The sequence below is a fragment of the Catharus ustulatus genome, chromosome 3 (assembly GCF_009819885.2).
Source record: "Catharus ustulatus isolate bCatUst1 chromosome 3, bCatUst1.pri.v2, whole genome shotgun sequence".
NCBI classification, from domain to species: Eukaryota; Metazoa; Chordata; class Aves; order Passeriformes; family Turdidae; genus Catharus; species Catharus ustulatus.
The window spans coordinates 88213361-88225648 of record NC_046223.1 but is presented as its reverse complement, the minus strand read 5'-3'; the positions used below and the strand labels follow the sequence as shown (position 1 = coordinate 88225648).

The 12288-nt window shown below is 38.1% G+C and overlaps 1 protein-coding gene across 2 annotated transcripts in view; it reads left to right on the top strand.

Annotated features, from left to right (window-relative positions):
* The window catches only part of SMAP1 (small ArfGAP 1), a 93373-nt gene that overhangs the window by 32740 nt on the left and 48345 nt on the right, over positions 1 to 12288 (top strand). The window contains exons 4-5 of one of the 2 annotated variants that reach the window (XM_033054112.1): positions 207 to 282; positions 11080 to 11154. In XM_033054112.1, coding sequence (XP_032910003.1) covers positions 207 to 282; positions 11080 to 11154 — 151 coding nt within the window. The remainder of the gene's footprint in view (positions 1 to 206; positions 283 to 11079; positions 11155 to 12288) is intronic. The other variant, XM_033054113.2, reaches the window with a different exon arrangement.

The following is a 12288-nucleotide window of genomic DNA, read 5'->3' as shown; positions in this document are numbered from 1 at the left end:
TTAAACTGATTAATTTTATATAGTACAAAGAACCTCACTTTGGACGCTGCAGCAGCAGTTGTTCTGTGTAGAGTGGTTTTTTCTGTTTTAAAAACACACAATGACATCAATCAGGTATAGTTTTTTAATTTGAATAATGAATGAGCTTTTAGGTTGATGTTACTATTTATATGAATGCATATTTTCCTTAAACTAGCTACTTCCAGAGCTGTGGAATTTTTCATCAGGGATAAGTATGAAAAGAAGAAGTATTATGATAAAAATGCAGTTAATGCCTTCAATGTAAGTAAACACTTTAACCAAGAATTTGATCACTTTTTGTTTTTTTATTTAAAGCTATGTAAGAGAAATGCAGCAAACATTATGCATGTTAAAATGTCTTTTACATTTGAAAACGTTTTGACTCGGAGCTAAGTGCTTTCTCCTGTATCTTTTGAAGACTATTCCTACGTTCCATAAATTTTACGTATGTTGTCTATTACATTTACATCAGCAAAGCATTATGATCCATCGGGTAGCTTGTTTATGAGCCTTTATATTGTGTTTTTCACTTATGGGTAGTTCTTTAATAGTATAGTTGGAATCTTTTTTGTTTCTCTTTTTCCATGTTACAGGGGTAAGATAGGATTACTATTTCTGGTGACATGGTCTTCCTTCATTCTCTGTAAACCTTGATAAGAAATCCTAGGGTGTTTTGAGCCCTTCTGCTGAATTCCAGAGTTTTGCTTGTGGTGAGGTGCACCGTAGTAGCAAACACGGGTAGAACAATGAGCCTGCTGTTAAATCTTGTATAGCTCTGTGTTCAGTACAGTAAACACACTTGCTGCTCTCTGTGCTTCTCTGGCAAAGGAGTTCGGACGTTTACTGAAGTTGAGAGTCTTGTTAGATTGTGTTTGTTTTTTGATATATCTGTTTCTGGGATGTATAATGTAGCTCATACATTTTTCTTTATGTAGTTGTATTTATGCTTAAACATACACAGCTCTGTGCCTGCTTTAAGTATGGCCTAACATGTATCTTTACTACTCTGCCTTAATAGGCATTGAGTTTTGACAGGGACAAGTGCAAGTGTAGGTTTAAAGCATGAGAGTTTATGCTGCATTTCCCGTTTGAGAAAATGAATCTTTGAATGATGGTTTCATTTTAAAAGTGTAAAAAAAAAGCAAGCCTGGGAAGTACAGAGGGTATTTCATTAAGTACTATTGAAATGGGGGAAAACTGCTTCTCTTAAGATGGAAAATACGATTGTGGTTTGAATTACAAATTGATTACCCTTCTTTACTTTTATTCCAAAATAGAAAGTAGGAAGAGAGTATAATTTTATACTTTTTAAAAAAGTTCTGAAGACACTCAAGATCCTTCTAAACAGAGAACCTTGGTGTCTTATGTAGCAGTTCACTCCTGCCTTAACGTGTTTGAAGGAGTAATCAGATTTTGCTTTATCATATTGTGGAGTAAGATGAATCACTTAGCTTCCATAGCAGCAAGGATAGAATCCAGACAAGCTGAAGAGAAACATGTTACTGCTGAGTACTTTCTTCCTCCTTGGGGTTTTCTTCTACTGCCTAGTGTAAATGGCATAATCTTTCTGGGAACAAAATCTGGTTGTACAGTATTTTAGCAATAGATGAGTTGTGCGCATTCAGAGTCACTTGTGTTTCTTCAAGACCACAAGGCATCAGGTTTGAGCTGGACAATCTCTAGTCACAGTTATGGGAGATCTTAAAAGTACACAACAGTAAATGAGCTGGACTAGTGTAACACCTACAGTTGTTTTCTGATGTTTGCGTTGAGATATCCTCTCTGGCTCTGGCCCTGACCCAGCTCATGTGTGCCCGTAGTGCTGCAACTGGTGTTCAGTGATTGTCTTTCTATGGGTCTGGGGCTGACAAGGAAGAAGAAAAGGTGAAGCCTCTATTCTGCTTTTCTGGTACTCTGCATTTCTGCTTCTGGTACTGGTGGCAGGGAAGAGGGCAGGTTACCCTATGCTTCCAGCACATGGGGGTCTGTGGGAGGTTTGAGTAGGGAGTGAGAAAGGAGTGCATGTTTCCACGCTCCTGTGCAGGGGGTTGGTGACAGCTTTTAGAGCTTTTGTTTTGCAGTCCTAATGACATCTGAGCCACCTTCCCTCTTTCTACCCTGCTAGAAGATGGATGAAATTCCCTGGGAACTGAGGGGCAGCTGTGGAGAAAGGGGGAGTTTCCTGCTTGTAGTCTTCAGCCCCCACCAAATGTTTTGGTAGCATCAAAGCACTTGCTAATACGATACTTAGATGAATAATAGTGAATGAAAAAGTGTTCTTGTGAACTGTTCCCATCGGGTGTCAGTGCTACACCATGACAAGCTCTTCTGGAAAATTTCTTTACCATACTTAGTTTTGCAAAGAGCACCTTGTACCCTATTTTTAATCAATATTAGCATTCTTGCCAAATGATAGCAACTTGACTTTAAAAATCTTCTAAATTTGCGAAATGAATGTTATCTTGGAGTTTTCTGATCTGTTGTTTTTGGAAAAATGTGAGATGCTTGTCCTTTATCACTGTTCAGGACTGAATGTGTGGTACAATTTACTCAACTGTGGTAAGTGGGTTATCATAAATAGTTACTCTCATTTTTTTGCTTAGACCCAGTGCAGGCTTGTGGCTAATTTACAGAAAGACCTGAGGGAAAGACCTGGAACAATGTATGTATATTTGTCCTGTGAATAACACATGATGCAGTATTTTTTGTTGGAAAGAACTGGTTTTGTTCTTTGAATAATCAGCTTAGGAGAAACAATAGATCTTAGTAAGTAAATGTATTTTAAATATCTGCAGCATAATACTGTTGTCGTGGAATTAATTTTCTGCCAGGCCTCATTCTTGATTTTTAGGCATACATAAACAATGAAGTATAGCACAGGATCCAATAAATTGAACTTCGCAAGGCAGTGAAACAATTAGAGCATCTTTGTAAGTTAAGATACAGGAACAGTTTCCATTTAAAAAAAATCAGCACCTCCCCTTTCATGTAAAATAAAACCTGTAAAAAGACAATCTTTCTTCAGCTATTTATTTTTTTTATTTAATGCAATGACCCTTATGCCATATGAGTAATGAGGAAAAGCAGTGAAGTCACTGTGTTGGATGAGAATAAAGGTTAGCTATGTAGGTATCATCATAAACAATCTCTGCAGCTTTTAATAAAAATAAATATATAGGAAAATGCACATAGGAATTGCTTTATTCAGGGTGGATGATGATTCAGCTGAAGTAGATTTCAAATACTTTCAGTCTCAAAAATTATGAACTGGTACAATCTATTCCACTACATGAAGTGGGAATATATTATCACATCCTGACAATTTTTAGAGAATAGGAAACAAAGTTTCTGTACTTAGGAAAGGGTGTGAATTATGTACGAAGCAGAAGTTTCATGTAACTCTTAAGTTCACTGAAGAAAAAGAATTATGGGTCTACATTTTTCATGTTTTCCTAAGACATTGTGTATAGTTTAAGAAGTATGAAGCTAGGCAACTGGCTAAAATGTGATGTGCATTTAGAGATTGTGATGGCACACTTTCCAGAAAGTTATCTTAAAGGAGATGAAATCTGTAATACATTTACTGCACAAAAATGTTAAGTAGGCATCTTAAGATTTACAAATCACGGTATGAAAGGGCACACGAACATTTCAGTTTATGGTAGCCAGCATTCAGAAGGATTCAGTTGTTATTGTAGAGGGAGTGGTTACCAGTTACCCCTTGCAAAAGTGCAGTACACCTGCTGGGGCTTTTTGTGGTCTATGAACAACTTTGGAATCAAGTGATGGGAAGTGTTTTAAAAATATGCTGTTCAAGATAGGCATCAATAGGGAGCACTGAAATACCCTACAAGAATTATGGCTTGGAGGCAGGGATATGGAAAGGAGGGTTAATTACTTTCAAGATCATTTTTTTAGAATGGGTTAAATTATAAGATTTCCAAATAGCTAAGGTTGGAAGCACCTTTGGATGTCATCCTGCTCAAAGTAAGGATCATCTAGAACAGGTTCTTGAGTCTCATATACAATTGAGTTTTGAATGTCTCCAGGGCTGGAGGCTTCCTGACATCTCGGGGCAGCCTGTTCCAGTATTCAACCCCCTCCACAATAAAAGAAATAAAGAAATGGTGTTTCTTGTGTTTCAGTTTATGTTCAGTGCCTCTTGGTCTTATTTCTGGATGTCACAGGCAACAGTCTGTCTGCCTTAGTCTTTGTTCCCTGCTCATTCCCCAACTCCTGGTTTCTTCCCTCCACATGAAGTAATCTGAAATCACTAAGCCTTTCCTTGTCTGAAAGGTGCTCCAGTCCTTTAATCATCTTAGTGTGTCTTTGCTGGACTTGTTTCAGTGTGCCCTTAATTCTCTTGTGCTTGTGAGCCCAGAATTGACCATGTGCATGCTTGTGTCCAGCTTGTCCACCAGAACCTCCAGGTCCTTTTCTGAAAATCTACTTTCCATCCACTTGGTACTGAACCCATGCTGGTGCAAGTTATTCCTCCCTGGGTGTGAGACTTGGCACTTTGCTTTGAACATCAGGTGATTCCTGGTGGCCCCTCCTGTCAGGGGTGCTCTGAATGGCAATAGACCTATACAGTGCATGAACCACTTTTCCTGTTTGTACCCTTTGCAAGCCTGTACTCCTCTCCACTGCCTGGTTTATTCCTGAAGAAGTTAAATAGTGTTTGCCCTAGTATCAGTGCCTGGGTATACCACAAGTGCCATTCCTTCAGCAACACTTTGCCAAGCAGTGGAATAAATGAAGGAGTTGGAGAAACCAGACTGGATTTTCAATAAGCCAGCTGCATTCCCAGTAGCTCTCCCATGCAGAGTCTTGTTTTCCTCACTTCCATAATTACTTCTAGCAGTACTTCACACATAGGACCTTGGACAGAGATGATGTCCAAGGAGCACATAGCTAAAAGTTGCTGTGTCCAAGTAAACAAGCCTTTGACAAAGATGATCTCTCTAGTGCCTACCTTGCCAGTTTAACATGGATCCTGAAAATGTAAATGATCTTGCAAGCAAGCAGAACAAACCACTTAGGGGAACAGAAGGTGATGTTCTGAAGTTCAGGGAAATTCTCACTTAAAGACAATTTTCCCTGGAACAGAAATGCAGAAAACACTGGGTAGGCTGGATGGGAGAAAGGGAGGGCAATTCAGCAAGAGATGAAAAGCATCTGTTTTGTTTATCTAATGTCAGATTTTAACTAAGCCATCGTGCTTCTCTGCAATACCTCACAGAGATGATTATCGAAAGGAGAATATAAATAATCTAAAAAACAGTGGGCAACACTAGGTGTGGATGTCCTGGGTTACAGCTGGGAAAAAATACTTTTTTCTTAAGTCTGTGAAATATATCTGTATTTCCCAGAACAGTGTATAATTGCATCTGTTTGATGTAAATGTGACAAATGTCCATAACTCTGCACATGTTCAGAACTACACCTGACTTCTGTATAAGCTTCATACTCCATTACCATCCATTAGGATGGTAACTCTGAAGAGATGGAGGTGTGCTGAGTGTGTTCACAGTATTGGTAGAAGAGCAGTACTGGCTTTTTTCACAGCCAACCACTGCTCTGTTTTGTGAAAGACAGGACTCTGAATTTCTCTGGGTGTCCAGCGTTACAGCATAGAATAGGGGAGTGTTGTGGTTTCACCACAGTCAGCAGCCAAGTGCTGTGCAGCTGCTTACTCACTCTGCCTCCAGCAGGATTGGGAAGAGAATCGAAAAGGGTAAAAGCCAGAAAACCTGTGGGTTGAGATAAAGACAGCTGAATAGGGAAAACAAAAGCTTGCTTGTCCACAAGCAAAGCAAAATAAGGAATTAATTCACTGCTTCCCAAGGCAGGCAGTGTTCAGCCATCTCATGTGCAATGGTGACTTAGGAAGACGTGGCCCCACTCTAAATATCCTCTTTCTTCCCCACACTTTACATACTGAGCATGGTGTCACATGTTCTGGAGTATCCCTTTGGTCAGTTTGGGTCACCTGTCTGGGCTGTGTCTCTTCCCAGCCTCCCATGCACCCCCAACTTCCTCACCAGGCTGGCTGCATGAAAAGCAGAAAAGGCCTTGGCTCTGTGCAAACCCTGCTCAGCAATAACAAAAACATCTCTATAATTAATCAACCCTGCATTCAGCACAAATCCAAAACACAACCTCATGCCAGTCACTGTGAAGAAAATGAACTCTACCCAAACCAAAACCAGCACAGGGAGACATTCTAGTAATTTCAAACATGCCATGCCAGTTAGCCTTAAGAACTTCGAAAAATTCATAGGTAAGTGTTAATAGTACACTAGTATTCTTATGTTCCTTTCAGTGTTTCAACAACAGACCTCTTTAAAAAATGTCAAGCAATTGATTTGTGTTTATCTACTAGCAGTCTATAATTGCTGTACTGATACTTATATATTCAACATTTGAGATACACAGTAATAAAGTCAAAAGTCTGATGAAATAAGAAAAAACATATGTAGCAGCTAAACTTGAAACGTGTCAAGTGAAAGCAGAATAGTCCTCTTCATTTGTGCTATTTTTCTCCATACTGTGTGTGTATAAACTGGCCACTCGAGGGCACTTTTGTATTTGGTTCAACTGTGGACTTCCTGAGTGGTTTGATAATGCTCTTACTCTTTAATGTCTTGATTCTTCTGTGTGATAGTACCCTGCATTTCATATTAAAATAGAAGCTTAGTGTAGGCTTATAAAGCTTCAACTTGAATCCTTTTTAATAAAAGGCTAAATAATTGCATCAATGTAGCATTTTGGAAAAACGACAAATAAAAGGTGAAAACTTTATTAAGTACTTACACCTTAATGGCTAATAGTATTTGTATGACTTACATAGCATCAAAAACACATCAATACAAACTAATCTGAAGTAAAATAATTCTTAGTTTTTATATGTTATGTTTTCTGATAACTTCATTTAGTTCTTGTTTAAAGCTTACTTTTTTTTGCTTGGAATAATAATCTGGTCAACAGACTACACCAAGATGTTGGGCCAACTACCGTTTGTATTGTTGCTTTTACATGAACTGTTAACTTAGCATGTACAGTAATTTCATGACCGTAAGGTGCACCGGACTATAAGGCGCACTTTTTTTTTCAGCGAGCCCCCAGCTCCCCCCGCGCAGTTTCTGGCCGAGACCCCGCCTCAATCCGGCAGCCATTGGCCCCTGGGCCCGCCTCCGCCTGGCAGGGGCGGCGCCACAGGCCCCTAGGCCCGCCTTCACCCGGCAGCCATGGGCCCCTGGGCTCGCCTGGACCCAGGAGGGGTGGTGCCGCCGGTCCCCGGGCCCACCTCCACCTGGCAGGGGCAGTGCTGCGGGCTCCCGGGCCCGCCTCCACCCGGCTGCCACGGCACTTCTGGCTCTGCCCACAGCTCACGGCTCACACTTCCGGGGTGGCAAATGTCGCAACTTTGTACATCAGATAAGGCGCACTGGATTATAAGGCGCACTTCCAGGTTCGGGGAAAAATTTTAGTCAAAAGGGTGCGCCTTATAGTTGTGAAATTACTGTAATCACTAAGTAAATAACAGATAATACAGAAGTGTATTATATGTTAAGAATAAAGGGGAGGAACATGGGGGTAGGTTTACACATTTACATGTAAATGGGACTGGGAACTGGACTAATATTGTAAATAAATCTGCAGATTCTTTCTTTTCTGATCTCACTTTTTTAATGCACCAAGGGGCTTCTCACAGAGTGCAGGTGAAATTGAAATCTCACAGTACTGTTACCTGAGTATGTAATTTCTTGCTCAGCACTAAAGGTACCAGAGAGTGTTGAATTCCATTTTGCAAAATGGTTATTTTTTCTGTACGATCTTTCAAAAAAGAAGTTACAAAACACAAACAATGGAAGGAGATTCAAGAATTGCGAAAAATTAAATGACTGCAAGTCTTCTGGTCTGAAGTGCGATCAAAATTTTGTGGAAAAATGGGAAACTGCTCCTTACCATCATTCTTTGTTTTAGGCAATTTGTAATTAATTTCTTAATCAAAAGATGTAACTACTCCTAAGTTAAAAGTTAAAATGATGTATTCATATGTTACTTATCATTCTGCAGTACATTGTTAATGCACACAATCACCCAACATTTTTATTTTTCTAGTGGTATGTATGATTAGTTACAGAGGTCACCACTGATTTTGTTTGATACTTTAAGGTACTAGTAATAATCAAAGGTGTCTTTGGTTGGCTGCTTTCCAGAGCACAATGCAAATGTGTTGTCAGAGTAGATCAGTGTATGCTTTTTCACTTGGATTCTGGAATAGGATTGGAAATTGCTTTTTGGATTTTGATGGAGAAATTTAGGTCACTGTAAGCCAGCATTGCCAGATCCTTTTCCCCCAGGGCAATTTTCCAGTCACTCACCCCCAAGAGTCCCAAGTGCAAGACCTGGAACTTCACTGTGTTGAACCTTGTAGTGTTGGCCTTGGGCCATTGGTGGAGCTTGTCCAGATCCGTCTGTGGAGCCTTCCTGTCCTTCAGCCGATCAACACTCCTGCCCAGCTTGGTAATATCTGCAAACTGAATGATGAGGCACTCCTTCCCCTCATCCAAATCCTGGATAAAGAAAGATATTAAAGATATATCCTGGCCCCAATACTAAACCTGGGGGAACCTCACTAGTGGCCGGCCACTCTTTGGTTATGACTCCGTTCACCACTGCTCTCTGGGCCCAGCCACCCAGCCCATGTGTACCTAGTGAATAGTGCACCTGCTTAAGCCATGAGCAGCAAGTTCCTTCAGGAGAATGCTCTGAAAAATGAAATCAAGGTCTTTGAAAAATTCCAGGTAGACAATATTTGCATGTTTAGCTTTGTCTAGCCACTCAGTTTGATTTGATTTTTCCATTCAGCTTTCCTTATCTGGTGCAGCCAGGTAGATAACAAACTCAACACGATGCAGTGATGATAAAGCTGTTCAGCAGCTCAACCTTGTACTGTTGCTTTCATTATATAACCTTAATCTGTTCTTTATACGTTGTAATGTGTTTTCACTTAAAGATTAGCTTCAGTCATATCTTTTGTTCTCTTGCTTGGTTGAATATTTGCATGTGTGAAGTGTGCTTTCAAGTGCTCTTTTTTGTAGTGCTGCTGGTTGTCTTTAAACATTATGTTTGAGCATTTCTCAACTTGTAAATCTTGTTCCATATCCGAGGCTAGACAGCGGCTGCTTTTCACTCTGTCTCATGCTTATAGCTTGCATGACACTTCTTCATTGGTTCTGTGATTCCATTACTTGATTGGCAAAACTATAATAATTGCTTTCAGGCCTTCATAGGGTCGCCTTTTTCTAGGCTAGATAATCCTTTATATTATGAAGAGGATTTGAAGATTGAGAGCTATTATGGGAGGATGGAAATTGACAAACACCTACAGTGCTGATTTTCTCCCTAAGTCCCAAATGAAATTTTGCTTTCTTTGTTCTTTGTGGCAAGTAGCTGTTACCTGCTGTTCACCTGTGAGAGCTATCAAGTTTAAATTCTCGTGAAATCTGAAGTATACAAAGGAATGAAAAAAACCTCCAAATGCAAACAAAAAATCCCACTTGTTAGCAGGTTGAAAGTATACTTAAGATGATTCATTATCAGAATTTTACACTTTTTTTTTTATAATTGAAAACTTAGAAGGAGCATGATGTTCAGTATATTGTGTAGTTACCTAATAATTTTTCTGACATTATTTGGTACAGTCAGAATAAACAGGATCCCAGTGTTCCTATAGCAACAGAAAGCTACTGTTTGCAAAACTGCATTATTGCAGCAGGTGTATCCATAACTCTGCTAATAACCTGAGGATTTTAAAAGAGTAAATATAGAAATGAGAATTCTGTTTCATATTTCTGCAGGTACAATTTGGTTTTAAAATTAAACCTTATAAATATCTTTCCTCCAGCATAGATGTAGTATCTGCCTTCTAAAAATACTAAATATATAAATTCTATGAATATTCCAGCTGTGTAAGTAAAGAAACTGATAGGATTTTCTGTAAGAAATATGGGGTATTTAGACATATGATGAGGTTTTTTATCGGCTTTCAGTTTCCATTTAGTGCAAGCTATTTTTTTCAACTAGATAAAAATATGTCATTTAGATTGCTTATTTTGGTCCAACATACTGACTTACTCTATTATAGCTTCATTTATTTCTAAATTTTCCTTCTGTATAATAGAGGTGATATAAAACAATGTAGAAATGTCAGCTTTATAGCTCTGAAGATCTTCTACATATCTGGAAAATGTATTTCTGTTGCATTTTTATAATAAGGGGAATAGAAAGATAATGTTTCCATTAAAGTAATCAGCTATGCATAAAAAATTGGATAGGAAGAGGTATGAAAATGCCTTTAGAGAAACGCTATTTTTTTGAGCAAACTGTATCTGTTGCATATTTAACGTAAACCTTTTGGAGAGTTCTGGAAGTCTAGTTGTGTTAATAGCAATTTTACATACTAATTCCTAGAAAAGAAGTGTCACTTGTCTGAGATCCTTCAACCTGCTGCTAAGATGTGGGTTTATATTAACCCTAAGTCTTTATGTACTTGAAGTGCTCTTAGAGAAGAGTTAATTAGAACTTTAATTAATGTGTAACTTTCAGAGTTAGTTTGAATTCCTTTTAATAAAAATATTCTGTTACATTAAACAAGAACAAAAGCACTCTTTTCTCTCCCTCCTCTGGGACAGTCTTCCTTCATGCTTCAGGACATTAATATTTCAGTAGTTACACTGGATAAAAATTGAACAATGGATGAAAACTAATTATTTTTCTTAGGGCTTTGATATGATCTTATCCAGGTTCATTTTCTTATATTCTGTCCTAGTGAATTCCTACCTGAAACATTTCCTTTAAATATTGTACTCAGGAAAAAACCAACTCTTTGTCTCCTCTTTATGTTTCTTCTATGTTGTATAACTACTACCACCAAGATTATTGGGAAAAAAAAAAAAGGAATGAAAATCTCTTAGCGGCCTCTGCTGCCTCCCTTCACAGCTGTTCTTGCTTATTTTCTTTCTCGTTTCTTTCCTCTGTTTTGTACAGATATCATCTGATGCTGCTCAGCCTTTGGCATCTTCTCCTTCTCTGCAAGCTGCTGCTGAGAAGAGCAAAGCAGAGGTATATTGGTTTTGGATGTAACTCTTATCAGGTTACTGCTTTGCACAAATGTTTACATCTCTATAGAGTAATTTCACTGAGGTTACTTGAGAGTTAGAATTGCTGTTAATACTTCACACACTTGAAACACATCTCTCCTTTTTTTCTTGGACTAGCTAAATGAAAAGAACCAATACAACTGGAAAGTATATGTGTGGTTGTTACTTCTTGGTGTTTATATGCCAAAATTCTGGTTCTCGTCTGTTTTAGTGTCACAAAACTGTGGAAAACCCATTTAATTCCTAGCTAATGGGCATAAGTGATACTGTCCTGTCTCATCCGGAATGATTTCTGATATATTTTTTTGTATTGCTTGCTTGTTCCAAATTCTAAATTGTCAGTATTGTTCCAGCCATTTAGTTCATTCTCCTTGGAGATAAATATAGAATTAATTTGGCTCATACTGGTTTTAATATCTCTTCTGGCTGAGATATGTGTGTATGCTAACACATTTCCTGTTTAGATGGGTGTTTGAAAAAACATAACACAGAAGCAAGTAGTAGATGAGGCATCATTTATGTCAACTGTCAGTAAATGTCAGAATTTGCAACAATAATAAAATGCATTTTTAGAATGTGAATGTCCAGTGTTAGGTTCTTTTAGATACTTCACTCTAAATTGAGACTCTACAGTATATTAAATAATTTATGATGTGAATATAAATCAAGCTTTTTCCTTCTAAATACAGAAAATTTGGATAGAAGTTATAAATTATTTTGGTTCAGCTATATTTAAACATTAATTAAAATTTAAATGACAGTGTCATGGACTAAGACCACAAGCCTCGTTGAAGTGTTTTAAGTTGTACTGGGAATAGAATAAAACTTGCCTTTACTTTCTTGTCCGTCTTTATTGGTGCATTCGCATTTGAAAGCTCTTCTGTGTAACTAGTATGCCATGTTATAAGAAATGAAACTTTGAAAAAAATTTAATAATATTTGCTTAGAATTTAAGACCAATATGAAGTTGATTTAATTTTATTGTCTTCATAGTGATTTTTGACTGCTTTTGCAAGTAATGAAACACTTAAGTTGAAGTTCTGGCATGAATGCAACATCTGAGAATTGGTTTTATTTAGTCTGAATTCATTTTTAT